The sequence below is a fragment of the Pelodiscus sinensis genome, chromosome 6, assembly GCF_052426305.1.
Source record: "Pelodiscus sinensis isolate ZL-2025 chromosome 6, ASM5242630v1, whole genome shotgun sequence".
NCBI classification, from domain to species: domain Eukaryota; kingdom Metazoa; phylum Chordata; order Testudines; family Trionychidae; genus Pelodiscus; species Pelodiscus sinensis.
The window spans coordinates 20,978,679-20,997,422 of record NC_143057.1 but is presented as its reverse complement, the minus strand read 5'-3'; the positions used below and the strand labels follow the sequence as shown (position 1 = coordinate 20,997,422).

The 18,744-nt window shown below is 42.2% G+C and overlaps 1 protein-coding gene across 12 annotated transcripts in view; it reads left to right on the top strand.

The window, feature by feature from the left end:
• The window catches only part of ADAMTSL1 (ADAMTS like 1), a 708,340-nt gene that overhangs the window by 568,586 nt on the left and 121,010 nt on the right, over positions 1–18,744 (top strand). For all 12 annotated transcript variants that reach the window (XR_012904618.2, XM_089779187.1, XM_075931513.2 and 9 more), the window contains 2 exons: positions 7,637–7,938; positions 13,717–13,846. Coding sequence is in view for 11 of the 12 variants with exons in the window: in XM_089779187.1 (XP_089635313.1) it covers positions 7,637–7,938; positions 13,717–13,846 (432 nt within the window). In the remaining variant the exon portion in view is untranslated. The remainder of the gene's footprint in view (positions 1–7,636; positions 7,939–13,716; positions 13,847–18,744) is intronic.

Below are 18,744 nucleotides of genomic sequence, written 5' to 3'. Positions count from 1 at the left end.
ATATCTGTACATAGAAATTATTGACTAATTAGCAGTTAAAATTGAACTAAAAGTTCTCCTGACAGACAAAATACTAAGCATGTGGATTTATTTATTATTTTTCCCAAATATATCAATGACACGTGCAAATATTACCTACAGGACCAATCTGTCACCTATTCTCTCCGTCAATTTCAGAATGAATAGAAGAAGCAAATGCAGGGAAAACTTCTGTTGGGGAGGTTTAAACATATCCAATTAGGCCATAAATGCAGCTACATAAAAGATCAGAAATGTGTTAAAGTTAATTAAAATGTGGGTCTTTTCACTATGGCACCTCGAGGCGTGCAGCTCTCTTTGTGATAATGCTGTAGCATTAGCTTGGTACATTAGAGGAAAAGTGTCACTTATTGAGAAGGAAAGGATGTCCTGTGGTTAAAAATAGATCTGGCAGTCAGGAGATTTGGGTCGATCACTGATGCTTTCTGGGACCTTGGGCAAATCACTTAACATTTTCTAAAGTAGTCACTGATTTTGGGGGTGCTTGATTTTGGATATGTGTGGCAGTTAAATCTATGGGGTGACCTTCAGACTTCACAACCCCTGCCATCCATGGCCCAGGGTGAAGGCACTTGTCTCAGTGCACAAGGGCAGTGTGGCCTACTAGCCAGAGTCAATATCGCAGCCCTTAGACACAGAGCAGTGTGGCCTGACAGCCCGAGTCAGCATCACAGCCCTTGGCCATATGGCAAAGTGGCGTGAGAGCCAGAGTCAGTATCATAGTCCTTCACTACAGGGCGTGTGGCCTAATAGCCAGAGCCAAAAAGGCTGCCAACAGGGGAAACCCGAGCCCAAGCCCATCCATCTCAACCAGGCCCCAACCCTGGATCATGGTTGTGGAAGAATGGCGGACCACTGATTCATCAGGGAAGCTCACTGAAACATATTGAGCTCATCCAGGTGGGAGATACCAATCGCTCACCCTCCCTGGGTCACTGAATACGATACTCCATGGTGTGACAGTCTATGAAGTCTCAGGATCTCCAGGTTCCTCAGTGCAGGTCTCTCCCTGGTGCTTTGTCAGCTGTGGAGGCTTATTTCCATTCTTAGGGTCTACAGCTTCCCCAAACAGAGTCTGTGGCTGGGTCTCAGCTGGAGCTTCCATCATAGGTCCTTCCTTTCCACTATCTAGCCCAGACTAAGCAGAGTTCCTCCTTTTTATGCTGGCCCAGCACTTCGCGCATGCCCAGTACAGCTGGAAGGGGACAAGACTTCCTACTCCCACAGCATGGCATTAACACCCTGGTGCCTAGTATGTGGTATGCAGACCTCATCACACTTTCTAAATTGACACCTGTGATTTTTCAAAGGTTTGAGCAACCAGATCTTTATCTGAACCCCAGGGTAACCCAAAGAGGATTTTAAAAAAAAATGGCATAAAGGAACAAAAGGAAACATCAGGGAACAGAAGCAGGCATGATACTGAGAAAAAGGAAAAGGGGTTTTCATCCTCACCTTACATTATGCATGTTCTTCGTTCTGGGTCTTCATAATGTACCTGTGGATATCCAGATTCCCACAGAGCCCCATCTATGTCCAGTCACATGAAATGTTCTGGATCTCACCTACAGACAAGAGAGCCATTTGTGGGTCTCTTCCCATGTCCAGTGAAGTTACGGATAAACTGTGAATGATGGATCAGGCTCCAAGTTTCAGCCTAACTGCTCCAGTTTCCCAGCAGCTACTTTTACAAAGCAAAGTATCCACTGCTGCTCGGCTGCCCGCAAGGGAGTTTTGAAGTTAAATTAATGTGCTTACTTCATGCCAAAACAAAGTATGGATGTTGTCACCACCAATATCTGTTTAAAATAGCCAAGTCCATTATGTTGTTTTTATAAATTATATCGTTTTTTGCTAAAAAGCCACATTTTAAATGCCAACCACGTTGAATGTTGAAATTCCCTTATATAATTATAGAAGATCTTCTATCATTCTATCTAAACTAAGGGAGCAATCTAAAATACCACACAGCATAGCACGAGACAGTGAAGAGAACTGTCATCTTGTGTTTTGAGTATGAGTCTGGAAACATTAAAATTGAATTTGATGAGGACCTGTTTTCAGAAATATTCTTGTGTCCACACTTTTGCAGTTGTACTTACGTCTACATGCAAAAGCCTACATGTGCAAACAGTGCTTGTCATAGACAAAGTAGGTAAGTGGTTGTGTATCCGATTGGCATGGTCAGCTTGGGTTTTCACGTACAAGCACTGTTTAATGTTCTTTTTGCAGTTGCACTTACTTCTACATGCAAAAGCCTACATGTGCAAACAGTGCTTGTCGTAGACAAAGTAGGTAAGTGGTTGTGTATCCAATTGGCATGGTCAGGTAGGTTTTCACGTACAAGCACTGTTTAATGTTATTTTTAACTCCCACATTTCCTTAAATTATATTTTCATCAAGGTTCGCTAGCTATTTTGAAGAACCAATGAGCCAAAATCTCATCAAGCCAGAGTAAATCTATTGAAGTCGATGGGGCTACTCATTCAAATCCAGTGCACAGTTTAGCCTGATGTATTTATCATATTATTATAAACCTTGCACATATACTAAATGCTACAGCAAAATTCTTTTCTGCTAAAATGGGTCCCCGGCATTATGCTCAACAGCAACACGTAAGAAATTGTATTGAAAAATATGCTGCCTCTTTTAATACAGATTCAGTCATTTTGCAAAGGAGCCTAAAAAACTCCTGTAGTAGGGAAAGGCTGTGCATGGCCCAGCAGCTAAAGGGAACATCATTTTGTTTACAACAAGAAAATATTTAACACATTTTATAATCAAGTATTCCACTTTTAATCCCAACCCCTCCCCTTTTACTGGCTTGTCAGTTCCATTGCATTCAAAGACACCCACTAGGGGTTGAATCTTTCAGATTTTCCCAGAGCTGGACTCCAAGACACCTACGTTCCAACACTATAAGGTCAGTCATAACAGAACAGGGTCATCAAGTGCCCTCCCTCCAGTTTTCACTTCTCTTAAGAGTGGATCAGTGAAATAGTGAGTGAGCTCTCTAAAAAAGAGGGAGGGGAAGAGAAGAAGAAAGGACACCATCTCCTCAGAATCCATTTTGGGAAAGCATGCCAACTCCATTGTTGCTTTGGGGAAAATTTGGCATCACTTTAACTGCATAGAGGAAGGGAGGAAATTACTTTAGATATGACAGAACCATAAGTGCCAGAGAAGTGTACTCTTTGTTTGTATTACTTATATATACTTATATAGGAAGTTTGTAAAACATTTTATATTAATTCATTAAAATATTTAGAAACAGAGACCATTTGCACTGATTAGGCCTCAACTGGATTATTGTGTCCACTTCTGGGCACATTTCAGGAAAGATGTGGAGAAACTGAAGAAGATCCAGAGATGAGCAACAAAAATGATTTAAAGTCTAGAAATTGTGACCTATCAGAGAGGACTGAAAGAATTGGGTTTGTTTAGTTTGGAAAAGAGAAGACTGAGAGGGGACATGATAAAAACTTTCATGTACCTAAAAAGGTATAACAAGGAGGAGGGTGAAAAAATTATTCTCTTTAACATCTGATGATAGAACAAGAAGCAATGGGCTTTAATTGAAGCAAGAGAGGTTTAGGTTGGACATTAGGAAGAATTTCTTAACTATCGTCATGGTTGAACTCTGGAATTAAATTGCCTAGGGATGTTGCAGAATCTCCATAATTGGAGATATTTAAGAGAATGTTTGATAGGCATCTATCAGGGATGATCCATTCTAGATGGTGCTTGGTCCTGCTGTGAGGCCAAGGGACTGAACTTGATGACTTCTCAAGGTCCCTTTCAGTTCTAGTTTTCTATGTATATTTTGTTCTGTATTTGTACAGAGCTAACACAGTAGGGTCCTGGTCCACAATTCAGTCTTCTAGGGATTATTATTATTATTTATTATTTATTTTATTAACACAATTGCGAAGGCAACATTTACCAGTATTTACCACAGCGTAGTCTCTGAAACACCACAGTTCCTTCTTATTTCATAGAGGACTTGCTTCTTCGTAAATCTGTTCCATTAACTTAGTCTGCAAGATAGTCTTTATCACTCCTATGCAGAAAAGCACCTTGCATGAGCAAAGATAGGGATGTTAGTTGTAGACCAAACAAAACATTTTTCAAGTCCATGCTCTTAAGATTTAGTCAGTAAGTAACATTAATCAATGATGACTATAAAATAGTATTGAAAACCTCATAATTACTTCACAGGTTTAGTATATGGGAAAACAGTACTCTCTTTGGGTATGTCTACACTACCCCGCTAGTTCGAACTAGGGTGGTAATGTAGGCATACCGCACTTGCAAATGAAGCCCGGGATTTGAATTTCCCGGGCTTCATTTGCGTAAGCCGGCCGGCGCCATTTTTAAATGCCGGCTTGTTCGAACCCCGTGCCGCGCGGCTACACGCGGCACGGGCTAGATAGTTCGAACTAGCAAGCCATTCTGCACTATCTAGCCCGTGCCGCGTGTAGCCGCGCGGCACGGGGTTTGAACAAGCCGGCATTTAAAAATGGCGCCGGCCGGCTTATGCAAATGAAGCTCGGGAAATTCAAATCCCAGGCTTCATTTGCAAGTGCGGTATGCCTACATTACCACCCTAGTTCGAACTAGGGTGGTAGTGTAGACATACCCTCAGATATTACAGGCTGTACCTCCCTTAACTGGGACTCTCTGGTGTGGCTACATCCATGGTCCAGCATGACCGTGGATATTCCTGGACCACAAAGCCCAGGAACAAGAAGGTCTGGTGGCAGGGCAGGAACACAGTAGTGGGGACTGGCAACTCAGCAGGGGGCCCAGTGTTGGGGGGCGGGGTGGCTTGGCAGGGAGTTCTAGTCCCAGTGGCTGGAGAGCTCCGGCTGTGGCCAGGGAGCGAAGGCCCTGGAGCTCTGGCCCCAAACTCTGCTGGGACCATGGAGCCAAGCAGCTGTGGAGTTCCTGCCATGCCTCTCTAGCCCTGGCAGCAGCAGAGCCAGGCTGGAGCCCTAGTCTGGTGGCAGCAGGGCGGCATGGGCCATGAGGAGAGGGAACTCCCCTAGTCTGGCAAATCCCCTCATTCAGGGCAAGTCAGGTCCACAGGGTGCTGGACTAGGTGGTCCCACCTGAATTATGAGGTTGCTCTTTGTGAATGAATTTCTAAGGGCAACCCCTGAATGTTTTTGTTTTTGTTTTTTGCTTTCAGCCCCACCACATTTCTGTCTGGTTTTGAGGCCAGTGATTGTAAGGAAACCTATTTTTCCAGAACTCAAAATGTAATAGTTGGGTCTAGAAAGCTGACCAAAACCATAAATCCCTGAAGTTATTGCTGGTATTTTTTTTATTAACTGCTGAGCAAGGTAAAATTATATAATAGTAGATAGCATTTATAGAGCAACTCCTATTCCCAAAAGGAAATCATTTTTAAGGGGGTCAACAACCATGTTGACAAGGAGGATCCAGTGGATAGAGTGTACTTTGATTTCCAGAAAGCCTTTCCCCCAAGGGTCCATACTGGGACCAATCCTATTCCACCTATTTATAAATGATCTGGAGAAAGAGGTAAACAGTGAGGTGGGAAAATTTGCAGATGATACTAAACCAAAGTGATGCACATTGGAAAAAATCTCAGCTAGACATACAAAACGATGAGGACTAATTTAGCTATAACTACTCAAGGACAGATCTTGGCGTCATTGTGGATAGTTCTCTGAAAACATCCACTCAATGTGCAGCGGCAGTCAAAAAAGCAAACAGAATGTTAGGAATCATTAAAAAGGAGATAGAGAATAAGACAGAGAATATCTTATTGCCTCTATATAAATCTATGGTGCACCCACATCTTGAATACTGCATACAAACATGGTAACCTCATCTCAAAAAAGATATATTGGCATTGGAAAAGATTCAGAAAAGGGCAACAAAAATGATTAGGGATTTGGAACAGGTCCCATATGAAGAGAGATAAAAAAAGACTAGGACTTTTCATCTTAGAAAAGAGGAGATTAAGGATAAGTCTAGACTGCATTGCTATTTTGGGATACTTCAAAATAGCAATGCCGCATCTTTAAAAGCAGTAAGCACCCTCTATTTCCCAAAATAGCGGGCATGCTATTCTGGCGTCCCTGTAACCCTCATTCCATGCGGGTTAAGGGATTTCTCAGAAGAGTTCCTTATTTTGAAATTTGTCACTGTGTAGAGAGCACCAAATTTCAAAATAAGCTCTTTCTACTTAGACTTGGAATAAGCGACGCAATTTGCATTGCGCAAATTGTGTCGCTTATTCCAACAGAAGGGTGCTGTCTAAACGCACCTAACTGAGGTTATGATGGAGGTCTATAAAATCATGACAGGTATGGAGAAAGCGAATAAGGAAAAGTTATTATAACAGGTAGCAGGTTTAAAATAACAAAAGGAAGTTTTTCTTCACACAGTGCACAGTCCACAGTCCACCTGTGGAACTCCTTGCAGAGGAGGACTTTAACAGAGTTCAAAAAAGAACTAAATAAATTCATGGAGGTTAGGTCCATCAATATTTATTAGCCAGAATGGGTAGGAATGGTGTCCGTAGCCTCTGCTTGTCAGAAATGGATGACAGGAGAGAGATCACATGATGATTACCTATTTCTGTTCACTCCCTTTGGGGCATCTGGCATTGACCACTGTAAGAAGACAGGATACTGGGCTACATGGACCTTTGGCCTGACTCAGTATGGCCGTTCTTATATGTTCTTATTATCCTAGATGCTTTACTATAGCATTTCTTTCTTTGTCTGTTTGTGTGTTATACTGTATATATTTAGGTTTAAATGGATGTGATAATGCAATAGGTGTCTTCTATTTCTCATACCCTTGATTCTGAATCTAGGATGTATTAATCAGAGGAGAAAGGAACAAGGTGAGAGGGATGTTAGAATTATACACTAAATCCTTGTTTAATGTTGTAGTTATTTTCCTGGAGAATACTACTTAAAAAAAAATGGTATTCAGTGAATCCAATTTCCCCATAAGAATGAATGTAAATGGGGGAGTAAGTTAGTTCCAGGAAAAAAAATTTCGCCAGACAGAATACATTATATACAAATACAGTATGAGTTTTAAATAATTTGAAAGAAGCAGTTGAATACGGTACTCACCAATGATGATTATTAAGCTTCTTTGAGGCAGGGGCATAGTGGGCTTGGGTCATAGGCTTTGCCCCATTTGCCCACCTGGCTCTCCTGCCAGGAAGTGTGGTTAGAGGCTTGCCCATTGCCCAGCTGAAATGCTGGACAGGCAGAATGGGGAAAGCCCCGGTGCCCGAACCCCACTTCCTGGCTGGAACATCAGGTGGGCAGAGCGGGACGACTCAAATAATCTTGTAGCAGAACATTGCATAACTTTAAACATGGATGTTCTCTAATAGATCAGCAACCAAGGAATGAAACAAGGTGGATCAGGATTACGTTAAGTGAGGAGTTTACTATACTGTCCCAAGGTCCTTAAGGTCAAAATCGTACGGTTGGGATGTGCACTTTGTAGAAGCACTCGTATGAAGAGATACGGCACTTGTTTCCGTTGTTGGACAAGGGAACATTGCTGCTTACTCTGCCCTCTCTTTTGCTTACTACAGATTTATTCCTGAAGCCTGGTCTGCCTGTAGTGTCACATGTGGAGCAGGCAGCCAGGTGCGGCTAGTGAAGTGTCAGGTGATCCTGTCTTTCTCTCAGTCTGTGGCTGACCTGCCTATCGATGAATGTGAAGGTCCCAAACCTGCATCACAACGAGCCTGTTACAGTGGCCCCTGCAGTGGGGAAGTTGCTGAATCTAGCCCTGAGGAAACTGAACTCATCCCTGGGGGTCTGCAGGATTTTGATGAACTCCATGACTGGGAATATGAGGGCTTTACTGAGTGCTCAGAATCCTGTGGTGGAGGTGAGGACAATTTGGTTTTTTCTCTAGTTAATTTGCTTTTCCCTTTTCTTGCATACAGTCATGTGCTTTGCAGTGGGCATTGCCTAAAAAGCAATAAAAAAAGGCTTTGATGGAAAGCTATTAAGAAGAAAAAGTATTTCCCATTTGGATCCAGTGAGTATCAAATGTTATGCTCCTGCTGTCAGCTGTGAATGATTAATGCAGCTAATACTTCTGTTTACATTTCTTATTTCGGGCATGTCTACACTAGGAAATTATTTCAAAATAGCTTATTTTGAAGTAATAACTCCTAAAATAGATATTTCAAAATAGCATGTCCACACTACAGAGAAGCCTTGAAATTAGTCCAAGGCAGGCTCCCTAAATGTGGACACATTACCTCAATTCACAGCCCCAGGAAGCACTAGGGAGTAATTACTCTGAATGACTCTGGGGAGTAGTTATATTGAAATAGCAGCAGTGGAGCGTCCACACTAACGCTATTTTAAAATAACTATTTTGAAATAAGTGTTATTCCTCATGGAAAGCAGGAGTTGTTATTTTGAAATAACAGACTTGGTAGTGTGGCTGCTAAGCTAATTATTTTGAAATAACTCTCTGGTGTAGACCATGGTTTGCATCCTAACATTTTATGGGCACACAAAAAATATACCACAAAACAGCCTATGAGATGAAGTAACAAAATTTTCTGTGCTTGTCTCTTGACATAACCACGTATGCAGAGACATACAGAACCAAATCATTTTGCCACTGCAGAAGCTTTTGCTTACTACACTACCAAGGACTTTGCTGGTTTCTGTAGCTTATGCCACCAACTGACATTAGCTTGTATCCCAGTGCAAAAAGAAAACATGTGGCAAAAATATAGCCAACCATTTGATTGCCTAAAGTTTAACAAGCTTGGTACTTCAAGAGTCTGAAGTTTGATAAAGGTCACAGGTTATGCATATTATGTTGTTTATTAGCACAGTGTGTTCTATTAATTTGGGTTCATGCTATCTTTTGTCCAACTGGTTCTGAAAAATGTTCCCATTGCAATTGTTTAAAATTCTAGGATTTTCCAGCTGCTGCCCTTTTAAAGGTAATTTTCAGGCTGCTTACAAAAGAATGCAGATAAATAATCTTGCCAAAAGAATAATTTTTGTATTAAATAGTAAAAGGAAAAGGTCAGTAGTGTGTTGAAGTTTAATAGTTGGTTAAATATTGTTCCTCTAGCTGTCAAATATGATTGAAAAGGATCCAAAAGATAGAAAAAGATACAAATCATCTCACAAAGTGATTATACATTGCTGGCTACAGTACTTGGCATTTGATTGTGGTTAATAGACAGTTCTCCAACAATTATACTATTTCCTTCTCTACTTTTAAGGGAAACTAATACCAGAGCATGTTTACTGATGACAAATGCTGACTTCAACCACTATATTTTGAGTCTGACTGACCAATAATGATTTGTAATGGTTTTATTTGAACCAGAACCTTGAATAGCACGTGTAATATCTACTTGAACCAAAAAAGAAACAATTTCAATACTTACTGTGTGTGTGTGTGTGTGTGTGTGTGTGTGTGCATTTTCACATAGAACATACATAAATTATTACGATGGAAGCATTTTGCTTTATCAATTTAATATCTTTTGATTATTGACGAAAATGGTTATGTAGGAGATTTTTTTATTTGGTCAACCAGATTAAGAAATATATTCTAAATTAAACTTTTTGTAGCTACAGTTGCAAGGCAGGTCAAGATAACTTTATTGTTTTCTATTCTCATGAGATGAAATAGGATAGACATAGAAGTAACCTTTCACCTTGGAGAGGTAGCAACCAGAAGGAACTAGTTAGTAATTTTGTCTGCAGTTAGTGGCTGCATTTCCCAGAGCTGTCATCAAATATCATGTAACAATTACACTATTCTGGTAGATATAAACATGCAAAATCCCATTTGATGGTATATTGAAAATGAACTTAAACTTCTTAGATTCATGCCCACCCCCACATCTTGTTACATTTTAATTTCCAATTCATGAATTAGTAGGTATTTTGAATGAGAAAACTTTGAAGCAAGACAATTTCATTACAGTGAAATAATGTGCAATAAATACTGCATAGAAGTTAGCTGAGAGAAGCGAACCTCAAGTAAGTGTCCTTTAGAAAGTGGAAGTAGCAGTCTCTTCTTAATTTTTGTTGGTACTTTCTTGCAACACTTTCTGGCGAGTAATGGAAGAAGAATATTGGAGAACATAAGCAGTAGTTCTTGTATTGATTAAAAACTTGTCTTCAGTTATATGCATTGGCTTATCAAAAATATAGGGGCAGTTTATTTTGGCCTGCTGAGATTCACTAAATGTGAGACTGTGGGGAGGGCTGGGCTGGCCGGCAGGTGGTTTTGTGCCACCTTTATGTTCTCCTGATATAGGGTAAGCCTGAAGGTTGCATGGAACCAATTACTGAAGCCAATATCCTATGGACATAGCCTTCGGAAGCCAGTTTGGTAGCCAGGAACTAAATGGATTTCAGGGCTTTCTCGCCAACATCCCATTTTCCACACATGGCATACAAGATGGTAGGCCATGTTAGAGCCATGATGGTGTTTCCATGCCACTGAGAACATGTCTACACAGCAGGGAAAAAGTTGAAATAGCTTAATTTAGCTTTTGGCACTGTCTACACAACAGGAAGTCAAAGGAAGAACACTCTTCCTTCGACTTCCCTTACTCCTCGTGAAATGAGGATTACAGGAGTCGAAGTAAGAAGTCCTCCAGCTCACCATTATTTCAAAATATTTATTTGCTGTGTAGATACACTCTTTGTTATTTCAGAATAACGTCAGTGCTGTGTAGATATAGCCTGGGGGAGCCCCTCTAGAGACAGTTGAGCCAGGTTTGCACCTCCTTTGTGCTACTGTGGTAAATCAGATCATGCCAGTGAATTGGGCCTATAGCATTTATATAAAGAAATTGGCATTTCACACATAGGGTACATCTATACTGCATGTTCATTTTGAAATACGGTATTCCAGAATAGTTATTCTGAAATAGCTTATTTCGAAATAGCACATCTTCACTGCAGAGAAGCCTCAAAATTAGTCTAAGGCAGTCTTCCCTAATGTAGGCATGCTATCTCAATTTAGAGCCCCAGGAGGCACTGGGGAGGAATAACTTAGAACGGCCCTGGTGAGGCACTATTTTGAAATAGCAGCAGTGGAGCATCTATACATGCCCTATTTTGAAATAGCTGTTTCAGAATAGGTGTTATTCCTCGTAGAATGAGGTTTACAGATTTCAGAATAAGCCGTCCGTTATTTTGAAATAACAGAATGGCTGTGTAGATGCTCGCATTATTATTTCGAAATTAAAACTATTTTTAAAAATCCAGTTTGCAGCGTGTACCTTTGGGAACTCTTCTTTTTCATTAGAAACACAGAGCAAATATAAGAGGTTTATTTATTTATTTATTTCCCAGAGTCAAATCCTTTCCCTGGCACACAATACCAGCAGACCAGGAGCCAAACATGTACAGGGCAGGCAAGAGACATCTCTGCAGTCACAGGGCAAGGTGTAAGCAATAGGGCCAGCATGTATATGCTGTTTTCACTTGCTGATGGTAGCAGAAATCATGTCTGTTGGACAGAGTGATAGCTGGCTTTCTGACTGAATAAACATGATTGCTGTGGCTCTGGTGCCTGTCCCATCGTATTAGGAGTGGCGAAATGTGAATTCAAGTTTGTGCACCAAGACCAGATGATGTATCTGAGCCACGTATTAAGCACCACAATTTCCACACTGCATTTTGACTTCTTCCACCCCTTCTTCCACCATATGTGTCTGTGTAGGAGGGTGAGAATTTAATTCATAAAGCTGTTAGCTTATAGACAGTTTAGATGACACATACAAGCAATAAATAATACCTGAGTCTGTTCCTGTCTGGAATAATTGTTGAAAGGTTATTTAGTTATGAGAGTGCATGCAACACATACTTAATTCTGCTGTGCTTATGTTGAAATATTAATTTAAATTTCCTGTTGGTATTGCCAGTCAACTGTAATTGAAAATAATACTTACTGTGTGTCACAGTTCATGCTAAATATTTTGATATCTACATGACTTTAGATTTGCAATGGCCTGTTTCAGCAAAATACAAACACACACCCTGCTGTCATCATTAGGGCATATGGGCAATTAGTACATTTCAAACATTTCACCCTTCATTGCCATAACTGTTTTGAAATAAAATCTGGAATCTCTTAGAAAAGTTAACAAGCTTTCTAATGAGTGGAGTGGTATCCGAGCAGGATAGACAAGAAAATTACTGGAAATACAGTAAGAAACAAATGAGATGGGCTGAATACATCCGGAAGAGATGCAAAACAAGGCAGCTTTTTTATATTTCAAAGGGAGAGGTGCATCAGTAGGGATGCCTCTGCCTCCCCTGTCCCCCACAGAGATGGTGTTGGTGGGAACTGGTTTTTAAGCCAGGTCCCCCCAACTCCTGTCCCCCATACCCCCTCACTTTGTTGCCTCTCTCTGATAGAGGCAGCAAGGAGGGAGGGGGAAGTGACTAGTTGAGTGACTACTTGACTATTCAATAAGCTGATGCTTATTGGGTAGTCAACTAGTCAACTAGTCACTTACATCTCTACTAGAGATTGACTTGAGCTGCAAAATCTACATCTGAAAATTTGAAGGGATTTCCTTATCTACAGCCAGTGAAACTCTTTGGCTTCATTTCATAGGAAATGGTACAAACTATTTTCTTTGGTTTCCATCCACACTGACTGGCAGCCCCTTCTCACTTTCATTATTGCTTTCACATAACATAATGTGTACAGTTACCGTGTACAAGAGACTCAATGTCTGCCCAATGTCCTGAGCACAACACTGCTTACTGTCATTAACTGTCTCTACTATACAGCAAATATTTGTAAAACTCTCGAATGGTCAAATCAGTCTTTATTTTCAAGCATATGATAATGCATTCAGCAGAATTACAACCTGGTTAGAAAGTTACTGAACATTTAGGGATAGGCAACATGTAGAGAATTTCAGTGTTAGGACATTTGTTTTGTGTTTCTGTTTGTTTCAATGACCTATGGAAGGTAAAGGACCAAGGAATTTGCCACCTTAATAAAGTTTTCTTATTAGATTAACAGCAATGTGTGGTTGAAACAAAGCTGGGGCCTCTCTTATATTTATTTAATTGGAAATTAATGTAACCGGATAGCAAGTGTATACAATCATGATGGGAGGAGGGAAACGTGCCTGTATAAGACAAAGCCCTGAATCAGGCCATCTGACCATGCTGTTTGTTTCCGGAGAGTTATAGGAATTATAGGTCGAGATGTCCTGTTAAAACTGAAAGGAGTGGAGGCCTGTGATTCACCCCAGACACTCAGGGCCAACATGCCAAGAGAGACATCCTATTTTTTAGGTGTTCAACTTAGCGTCCTCATAGAGCTACTAGACAGCATGGAACACCCCGCAGTGCATATCATGTAGCTGTAGAGAGTAAGTGGCAAAATCTCACATATATCATTTCAGCCTGCTCACTGGGATTGGAGCTTCTCTCCCTCCCTTTGCCCCCAGCTGCAGGTTAGGCAGCACTGTCTGAATTGGCTCTATTGATCATCCTGAATATCAAACTACCATGGTACACAGCTATGATTTTCTGGTGGGCTGAGCCCCCAAAGCAACTTAGCGGGATCCCTGCTGGGACCACATCTATACTTCATCACCCTGTGGGTTCTGTGCTTGAGTCCTGACTGGAGTGTTGTATGCAGGTGTCCAGGAGGCTGTCGTGACTTGCTTGAACAAACAAACAAGAGAGATTGCAGACGAAACTCTGTGTGTGACCAGCCGCCGTCCTCCACAGCTACTGAGAGCCTGTAATCTGGAGCTCTGCCCCCCAAGGTAGGCTGCTTAACTCCTTACCTTCAGCAGCACATGCTTTCCTGTGTATGTGAGAGAGGAATACATTAGCATTATTTGATGCCTGAAACTAATTTGCAGTGTTCCAAACTTCACTTAAAACTGTTTTAAATGTCTGTGAAGCTAGGACATTTGGGGCCAGATTTGCTGGTGTGAACCTGGACTTCCGTGGAATTCTACATGTATCTGAGTTAGGAATGTTACATTTAGTTTAATCGACTAATCAATTAGTCGAAACGCGGGAGAGCCACAGTGGAGTTAGCTCCCAGCCCGGACCTGTTGGCTTTTAATACATTTAAAAGGCAGAGCCACAGCAGAGTTAGGTCCCGGGTATTTAAAAGACTTGTATGCAGCAGTTCGGGAACCCTGCACAAGCCGGGAATCTGCTATCCCAGCTTGCACTGAGTCCCTCCTGCAGCACTTTAGCCTTTTAAATGTATTAAGAGCCTGTTGACTCCTAATAAATTTAAAAAGCTGGTGTGCAGTGTGGGGGACCTGGTGTGAGCCGGGCATCAGCTGTCCCAGCTCACAGTGTGTCTCCCCTGCTGCACTTCTGATTTTTAAATGTATTAGGAGCCAGCAAGCTCTTAATGCATTTTAAAAGCAGAAGCGCAGCATCTGGGATTGGGCGCAAGCCGGGACTGAGCTACCCCTTTGACTCCCCTGCCCCCCATGGAGGTAGTGCTTTTAAGCTGGCTCCCCCCAGCACCAGCTTCTGACAGGAGCAGCACGTAAGAGGGAAAACAACTAGTCGAGGTACTAGTCGACTATCTGATAAGCTTTTGCTTATCGGACAGTCAACTAGTTGACTAGTCACTTACAACCCTAATCTGAGTATCAAGACCTAAGGCTTTTAGTCCAATTGCACCTCATAAATTCAACAAACTGAAGCAAACTAATGTTTTGTTTCAATCCCACATGATTATTTTAAACTGTTGTAAAGCGAAGAGAGAGAATTTAACTGGATGAATGTCTGTGACCTTTGTTATATAAAAGATCAGACTAGATGGCCTACTAACCCTTCCTGGCTTTAAAAATTATTAGTTGTGTGATTGAAAGCTCAATATCATGAGGTTTGCTTGAAGATTTCTCAGTGGAATCTGAAGATACCATAGATGTAACAAATCAATCAGCATGAGGGGATCCCTCTGTAAGCTATTTTAAACAATACCAGCAATATGAGAAAAATAATTGTCAATAAGCCAGAACATAAACTTAATGTTTCTTAATTCCCTCTCCCCCACCACAACCTCCACACACATGCACTCTTAGGCTAGGTCTACACTGCAAAGATAAATCGGAAAAAGAAACGTAATTTGTGGTATGCAAATTGCATATCTTTTTCCACTTTACTGTCGAAAGAGGATTTTCCGAAATTTGATGCGTCCACACGGCGCCAAATTTCTTAAAAAGTCCTTGTCGTGGAGTGGGGGCGTGGGCCGCCCCTCAACCCAATGATATTCAGAGTTGCTCAACGTGCCGCCCAGTTCTGAACCTCCTGGGCGGAGTGGGGGGTCCGGGCCCACCCTCTCTCCGGACCCCGACCCAGGGCCCGAACACCGAGAGTGTGCCTCTCAGTGGTAGCAGGGGGGCTAGTACCCCAAACACACCTGCTCCCGGGTTCCACAGCCCGCCCTGGGTCTTGCTCCACTCCGCCGGCCCGCGACCACGGAAATCGCCCTCTAGCCCCAGCTGGGGACTCGTCCTTCGGGGTTCCCCCTGGGCTTCTCCCCTCTCTCCACCCCCGGCGCCGGGACCCTCTCGGCCTCCCTCTCCCGCTCTGGCCGCTGCTGTGCCTTTTAGCCTTTCGCCTCCCTTCCGGGTTCCCCCCTCCCCCTCCGGCGTCGCACCCGTGACGTCACCGTCGGTGCCCCTAGGCGCCGCCTGATGACGCGCCACTCCCTTCTCGCTCAGATGTCCCGAAACCGGGCGGTCTGCCGCGCTCGTCTCCCTTCCCCCCTCCCCCCCCTTCTCCCCCCAGCAATGCCATGCTGCAAAGCAGATAGCGGAGATATCAAACTCACCAGCACATCAGGCTCTGGGGTGCAATGTAAAGCATGTTGGACTTCTAAGCTGTAATGGTTAATGTGAGTCCAGCTAGACATTCAAAGATTGTGGGTTCGGGCGGCGTTAGTAAGTGGCGGGGTTGCTCCACCCTGTCACAGTCCTCTTTTGACAAATCCCTTCTTCCTCATAAAACAAGGTTTACAGGGATCGCGAAAGAGCACGTCCGCTTTTTAGAAAAAAATTCCGAAAAAGCAGACGTGCTCCTTGAACACAGCGTTGCTTTAGTGTAATGTATTATAACCTCTTCAGTTTGAAGTATTATTTTGCTTAGTGTTACAGAGCAGTTCTAAAATGAAGGGGCTAAGATGTTTGGTTATTTATCTGAATTTACCCAAACAAACCTGAAGCTGTTGAAGTCACCTGCATTGTCCTCCCTCCTTTCTCACGATCCACCTTGCCTCCAGAAGTCCTCCAGAACATATTCCTCCCAATGCTTAGATACTATGGGGGAGGATGCTGTGGAAAACCCTAACCTTAAAGATAGCAGATTTCCTCATTTCCAGGAAAAAGGCAGGGTGTCGTCTCTATGTCACCAGTGAAGCAAAATGGGTTTTAAAAGATTCTTAGATGGGATTAGGCCTAGATCTGTAGGTAATTGTACTGTATTATGTATGTGAATATTCTATATATGTTTATCATTTTTTTTCATCATGGCTCCTTTACACTGCTGTGGCAGTATAATGGAGCCTTAAAATAGTTTTAAACATAACATAAGCCCACTTGAATGTGCCTTACATTAACAGTGTGGTATACAAGGAACACTGGTGGAAATGAGAATCTCTTAGCTTATACGTAGGCAAGGATATGGTATTACATGCAGGGGGTGGAAGTAACTTAAATTTATTACAGGCACTGTTCTATAGCAACCCTCCAGTAACTGAAGTGTGGGATGGAATGCAGGGGGCTCAGAGCAGAGGGTTGGTGTGGGTGGGAAGGAGCTGATGGCAGAGTTGGGGCAGGGAGCTCATGACAGAGGGCTACGGGTATAGAAAAGCTGAGAACTGAAAGGTGTGGGGGATTCAGGAGTCAGGGCAAGGGGTAGAAGAACACAGGAGTCAGGGCAGTGGGGGTGGGGAGCTCAAGGGGCCACGCTCCGGGGTCCAGTGTGGCCAGACCCTGGAGTGTGTGTGTTGTGGCCGTGCAAGCCAGAGTGCCAGGAGCATCCAAAACCCGACACTCTGCCTGCCGGTCTCTTACCAGCCTACTTTCACCTTTGACTATGTGGGTGAGTAGTATATTCAGGGATGTTTGATTATGCTGGTGTATCTGTAGATTTCGGGTGCACTGTGAGGTTAACGTTGGAAATCAAGTGTGTCCAATGTCCAAGAATAATAAAGATATTTGGAAAGAGGGAATAATTTTGTTGGATGATGAACATTCAGTGTTGTGCAATAGCGAGAGCTAAATGGGCTGAACTTTTTTCCAAAATGTTGCAAGAACTATTTTATAAGCAGGATAACACACTCTTGAGCAGTTATGTTGTATTACACAACCTGCACTTCTCAATGTATAAACAGCACACGCATACACACGTTTGTTAATGCTGATTCAGCACTGTATTGATGGAACACATTATATAAATGCTAAGTGTATCCATCTTTGAGTATCACCCATTTATCCTTATCTTAATGGAGACAGAATTCACTTCTGGGGAATTTTTTTGTTTTAAACAAAGAGAGAGAAAGAAAATAGCTAAACCACTTATCAGGACAACCATGGAAAACAGACATCACTGGTTGAGAGGTCTGAAGTTAATTGGCCACCAGGATTTGAGTTTGATTCTCCTCTCCTATAGATTATAACAGCTAATTATGCAGGTGGAAAGCAACACCCTTTCTGTAATATAGCCAAGAGTGTGAAATGGACAAATAATCTTCCTCTGGTGGTGCTCACCTAGAGTTATTCCCTTTTTGGTGTTCCTTTTAGTGATATTTATGATAGATTAAGATACTGGTTTAGATGTGTTGATAATCTGACCCACCAAATGAATTTCCAACTGGTGGGTGGGTACACTGAAGAATTATCTATTATATCAAAAGGTTTTTATAATACTGTTTAAAAATCTAGACCAAACAAGAATAAGGTCTTTGGAACAGTAGCCGTCTTTCTATCCTGTTTGTAAATATCTAGCACAATGTGATTCTGGTCCATGACAGTGGGGAGAGTATGACACTCTGTAGCGACACCTCTGTGTGAACACAAGAAACAAATGTATAGCGTTTCCAGACTAGCCATATCTAATTCTCCTTTGATGGAAGGTCAGGGTGGGAGTGGGAACGGAGGAGGTACATCAAAGCTGCTCATACATGTATCTCTGCATACATCTCCTCTTACTAAATGCTTTCTCCACCCTCACTCCCTGTGTATTTCTCTAGTCCACCTTCCAGCATGCATTCGTGGCATTGTGACTTTTTATACTACTCCCACACACTAGTCAGCCTCCCTTTCCCCTTTGAAATCTTCCCTTAACACATGATTTCATAAACTTTTCCAATACTGATCTCTTCTCTATTGCTTTCAGCACTGCTTTGTAATGAAACTGTCACCTGTTGTGGTATGTGGTAATAGGACAGATCCACAACAGTTGTGGTTGATGCAGTGGCATAGCTTCATTGGATAAGTATATCCAGGTTAAATTGCAAGAAACTAATTCTCTTTTGTGCTAAGGCCTCTGCACACTACTCTGGTCTTAAGTTCCTTAAGACACAAGCCTTGTTTCCAAGAAGCTTGCAAAGTGCCATTACACTAATGGCATTATATCAATATAAATTACTAAGTAAAATTAATAGCAACTGTCAACATCCTCCAAAGGG